This window comes from Rhamphochromis longiceps, linkage group LG18 (genome assembly GCF_057381845.1).
Source record: "Rhamphochromis longiceps isolate RC_006_pf linkage group LG18, R_longiceps_female_GT1.1, whole genome shotgun sequence".
Taxonomy (NCBI): Eukaryota; Metazoa; Chordata; class Actinopteri; order Cichliformes; family Cichlidae; genus Rhamphochromis; species Rhamphochromis longiceps.
Window position 1 is genome coordinate 36672846 of NC_140574.1, and position 5629 is coordinate 36678474.

A 5629-nucleotide genomic window follows, 5' to 3' on the forward strand; every position below is an offset into this window, starting at 1 on the left:
ACAGTTTATTTAAAAGATACAGATGCATTGCAAACATATACATTATGTTACAATACAAGAACAGTCAATATAAAAACCATCAAATCATAAAGCAGAATACAGAAATATGCAGTAGGTGCAGAAGTAGCCAAAACGTCATCATTCAGTAGCTTTAAACTGTTGAAATGAAACCCCAGTTCCAAAAAGCCTGTGTCAAATCAAATAGTTCATTTTGAATTTGATGTCTCAGTTTAAATGTGCAATGTTTTCTGTATTGTGAATAACATATGGGTTTATAACATAACTACATATCAGCCTGGTAATAATACATGTTTCCAGAAGCATCCTGGGTTGATCTTTTCATTCAGCTTTTTGGCTACATCCACATAACACCTACAAACGATTAATACCAACATCACTTTATCCAGCAAACATAGAGCTGTTAGCTCGCACTTTCTCAAATATATGATCCCACTCTGCTCTGCTGCCTGAAAATCACAAACCAGAGACTGACCAGACAATCAGTTGTTTCATTTCGGCAACACATAATCATAATTCTACAGCATGACTATAGTAGATATAGCTGTAACGTAACACATGAAGTATGCATACCAAAAGTAATTTCATAGCTGTTCTTGTGTATGAGTCTAATACATGTTAACACAAATAGAACATTATTGGATGATTTCAGTTAGGCACTCTTGATTTAAACACGTGACAAACATGAAGCAGGTTTAAAACTTAATCTGACAGAGCGGCGCAGCAGGAGACGAGTGAAGTCAACTAAAGATTGCTTATTATCAGGGAAAACTGATAATAACAAAAACTGATCATCTGTTGAGAGCCGTGTGGAGTGAAGAGTATTAGATTAAAACGTTAGATTGTCCAGTTAAAAAACTTTTCCTTAAACAAAGATTCAGAATATCAAACTTTCACATGCATTATTATAATTATATAATTCAAGGCAACGTGTTTTTAAGTAGCCTAATAATTGTATCAGTGTCTGTAGGTATCAAATAAAAGTACACTTCAATAGTATTTCTACAATGTTTATGTTTAATAAGAGAAGGATTCGTTGCATATTAGGCTACCTATATGATTTCTTTCTAGTATTTACATATGAACACAAAAATGACAACAAAGCAAAGATGGAACCAGCCTTCAAAGCGGTCGCCACAGCACACTGGAAGTTTGACTGCTAATCACGTTTTGGTACCTGTTGCAGTTCAAGTTCTGTCTGCTGAGCTTGGGTTGGCAAAGACTCAGCTTTAAAATCTCTCTGGGTTCTCAGCTAGCGTTGCATTAGCATGCTGTCTGAGCCGATGATTGAGCCAAAGTTGTGTTAGCAGTATAAAGAGTTTTTTTCTGCCCTGGATGCAGTTTGCACTGTGCTACCACGCTGTTATACAAGAAAAATAAATGTTCACATCTCCCAAAGCGCCAGCATTTTCCTCCACTTGCACATGAACTGAAATCAGTTGTTCAAGTAGTAGGAAGAAAAAAAACCATATAAACATGAAACAGATTTTGTTTTTGTATCTGCTTGGTGCACAGATGCCTCTCTGACATCTGTCTGTGAAATGTGCTGTAAAAACCAACTTGTACTTAGACAACTGAAGAACCTTTGTAAGTAACAACATAATTGTAACTAATGTAATTACTGAATTTGCTACAGTAAAATGTTACATTACTGCATCACTGAAAAATGTAATGTAATTACTTTGTAACGCAACACAACGAAGACGGGGCCAGACTGGTTTGGTGCTGCAGGGATATAACAAAATGATTGTGGCCATCATCTCTGACCTTTGCCAGTTACATTGGTGACAGATGGCCTAAAGAATGCATCAGTGAGAGACGTTACAACAGTAGACCAACACACATGTGGGTGTTTAGTACTCGTATAAAGAGTGTGGTGTCCGCTGTGACGTTGTCCTGGTGCTCTGGCTATTGAAGCTAATGTGTCTCTTCAAACAAGGAATCTTCTTACCCACCAGCCTCTTGAAGTGGCTCTGAAACTTCTTTCCTAGAAAGGTGTAAAACACAGGACTAATGCAACAATACAAATAGGCAACGTTTCGGGTCACATAAAGTGCATAGTCCAAGCTTTCTGCGCTAGAACACGATTCTTCAATGGAACTGGAGATCTGTATTGCTCGAAGAAGTATGACGATATTATATGGAGTCCAGCAGGCGAAGAATGTGAAGATGATGACAAATATGAGCTTTATGGCACGGCACTTTTCTTTCATGCGGGTGGACATGATGCGTATGGTGATGCTGATGTAGCAGTACATCACCATGAACAGGGGGAGAAGAAAGAAGAGCAGAAATTGCTGGTAGTAACTGAAAAGACGCCAGCGCTTCATGGTGTCCTCTGTGAATCCGGACTCCTCGCACATCAGTCCAGTAACAGCATGCTTCCAGACATTTCGAAGAACCAGCTCTTTCACACTCGCTGCAATACTGATGCACCAAACGATCACAGATGCAATGATAGCATATAGCTTTTTCCTGCTCTTGGCAGCTGCCACTGCATGCACCACTGCTAGGTATCTGTCAAATGTCATAAGTGTAAGGAAGAGGATGGAACTGTAGAAACCAATAAAGTAGGCACTGCTGACCATCTTACATAGGGCATTTCCAAACATCCACTCAGATAGATGGTACGTGGCCCAGAAGGGGAGGCTGGCGGCAAAGAGGATATTGGACAGGACCAAATTCAGGAGGAAGATGTTTGTCACTGTGCTGAGCTTCTCATACTTGTAGATGATGAAGAGGACAAGCCCGTTGCCAAGGTAACTCAAGAGGAAATTGACATAGTAGAAAACTGGGATGAATTTTGCACCAAATTCATTGACACCTTTCTTGTCACAGAGCTGGACAGTTTCACTGACCACGTAGCTTTGGTCAGTCGTCTCTGTGTCGTTAAACAGAGTCATAAAGATACTAAATTGGTCATCTCCATCGTCCATGGCTGCGGTTTACCCTGTGGCACAAGAAACATTAAAGACTCGTTTTAGTCAGGAAAAAAATGCTCATAAAACACAAGAAGGAACATCTGATGAGTTTAGGCACCTTGTCCCTTAGTGTGAGACTGCCAGACAGGGTTCTGCTAAAACATCTCAAAGGATCTCAGGGACAGCATGATATGCCATTATTCCCATAGCTATATAACTAGCTATGACACTATATTTGTGCACTAATGTAAATCAGCGCACAAGTAATCATTCCAATGTAAAATTCACAACAATAATTGGTTTCTCAGGAGCAATGGGCTCCAAAGAAGTTTATTCCAACTTCTCACAGGTTGATGAGATTAGCAAATTACTGCATTCTGCTTTTATTCCTATTTCACAGAGCATCCCAACTTCATGCTATATATTATCAGACACAGTTTGATGGGTACAAAAATGGCCAGGACTATTGAAGATCAATATAAGGCACTCCTTTCAAAGATATAAGGACAGAGTAGCATTATGAAATAACTAACCCAATCTGTCACGGTTCTGGGTCCGTTGGACCCAGCAATTGAGTTTATGTTTTGGTTTACTTTTGCATCATGGATTATTCTTTGTTTCTCTGGTACTTTGTGTTTCAGTTATCTTGGTGTTTTGGATTGTTTTCTCATTCTCTTGTTGTAGTGATGTTTATTATTAGTGTTTCATGTTTTATTGTGAAAGTCTGTGTCTTATGTTAGTGTGTGCAGCTTTGTTTCCCCTGTCTCGTTAGCCCTGATCTCCCCCAGCTGTGTCTCCCTTCTGTTGCCCATTCCCTCATTACTACCCTGTGTATTTAAGCCCTGTGTTTTCCCATGCTCGGTGTCGCGTTGTACCCTCAGATTATGCCTGTGTGTTTCTTTGGTTTCTGTAGTCACGTCACTTCACGTTTGGTTTTCATGCCAGCAATAAAGCTGAGGTTCTGATTTACAATTCTGTGTTCGAGTCCTGCACTTGGATCCTCCTCTCCGCCTACCCGCACACAGAGCCCTGACACAATCATTGCATACTCCATCCTGTTGGGTTCATTTGTTTCAAAACGGAGAAGAGAAACTGCTGACTTAAACAAGCCCTGATCCTCTCCACTGGTGTGTAATAGAAATGACTCATTTTCAGCAAAACAGGCTCATTTACATTTGAACTTTAGAGTAGGCTGTTGTATTTGCAATGTAACAATCTGGAATAATGTTACATTAACCAGGCTCATCCCAACACAACGTGATTATTAAAAGTGCTCTTTTGCAAAAACAATAAAATATTTATAAATACCTCACATGTTTAACTTGCCACTGCAGTCCCATCAGATTGCAAACTGAAACTACATTTCTTCCTCTGAATTTTTCTGAATTGGCCATTTGTAACTACTTTTGATTTTCCCTCCACATTTAAAAACTGTTTATTTGCCTTGTTTGGAATCATCAGCACAACCTCACCTGTCTGAATCTACAGTTCAGACACAAATCAGACAAAAAACATAAAATCCGAGTAGAAAAAGTGATATTTTTACTGTAACAACCACAAACATGTTTATTGAATCATATTTCATAACTTTAAATGCAAATATAAATGGTCAATTTTAAAATCCTACGCACAAGTTTTGCAAACAAAGTTATTTGCAGCCATTTACCTTTTTTTAATGACCATTTCAAACTATTTACAGAACAATCAGCTGTTTTTCAATAAGATGCCACAAATTATTTGTGCCACTACAAAACAATAATTTCTGTCCACTATAAAGGAAACATCACAGCCTGATACCTGCAGGTCTGACAGCAGCAGGTGTGTCACCGCTGTTTCTACCTGGAGACAGCAGCCGCCTCATTGTTCTGACACACAACACAAAACTATCCACAACACCACACACTAACTACACAAGACAACACATTAACTACACGCTCCAAACACGCTAAACGTCACAAATCTCTCACATCTCAAAGCTCGCTCTCTCTCTTTTTCTGCTCTCTCTCTCTCTCTCTCTCTCTCTCTCTCTCTCGCCGTCACTCCTCTCCCTAAACAACCAAATGTCATGTCGCCATATCATATTTGATTGGTCGACACGGTGCATTTTTCCACCAACACGAAAGGGCTGGGCTTTTTGCTCATAAGCTGTCGCGGCTCGTAGGATGAGCTGTGTGGAATTGTTAAAGGACCCAAAACGCAGGCACTTCAGATGTGAGGAAGCTTTATAAAGAAGGTGGAAAATACACAAGGCGAGGATGGCGAAAAACAGAACTGGGTAAACCTAAACTGGGAAAACTAAAGAGCAAACCTGAAATGATAACCAAACGGGGAGAATGACACAGAGACACAGACAGACGCAGGGAAACCACTCAGGATGACGGAGGAGATTGACGCAGACCAGAGAACAAAACACCATATAAGGCAGATGAACCAGCAACAGGCAGGAGAACACAGGGCTTAAATACACACAGCAGTAATCAGGGGAGACAGGAGGGGAACACACCTGGGAGAAATCACAGCTGACGAGGCAGGGGAAACGTAAGCTGAACACACTCACATGAGACAAGGACCTTCAGAATAAAACAGGAAACTAACAGACACAGAGGACTCTGTGTCTGTTAGAGGACCAGGCTCATTGTTAGACACTGACCTTAACAGAGACTCACGAGCAGACACAGTGACACCATGGA

General features: G+C 40.3%; 1 protein-coding gene across 1 annotated transcript in view; it reads right to left on the minus strand.

Moving 5' to 3' along the window:
- The window catches only part of ccr12a (chemokine (C-C motif) receptor 12a), a 7786-nt gene continuing 2157 nt past the window's right edge, over positions 1–5629 (minus strand). Inside the window, exon 2 of the mRNA XM_085390160.1 lies at positions 1–2968. Coding sequence (XP_085246286.1) covers positions 1872–2954 — 1083 coding nt within the window. The 5' untranslated portion in view covers positions 2955–2968 and the 3' untranslated portion in view covers positions 1–1871. The remainder of the gene's footprint in view (positions 2969–5629) is intronic.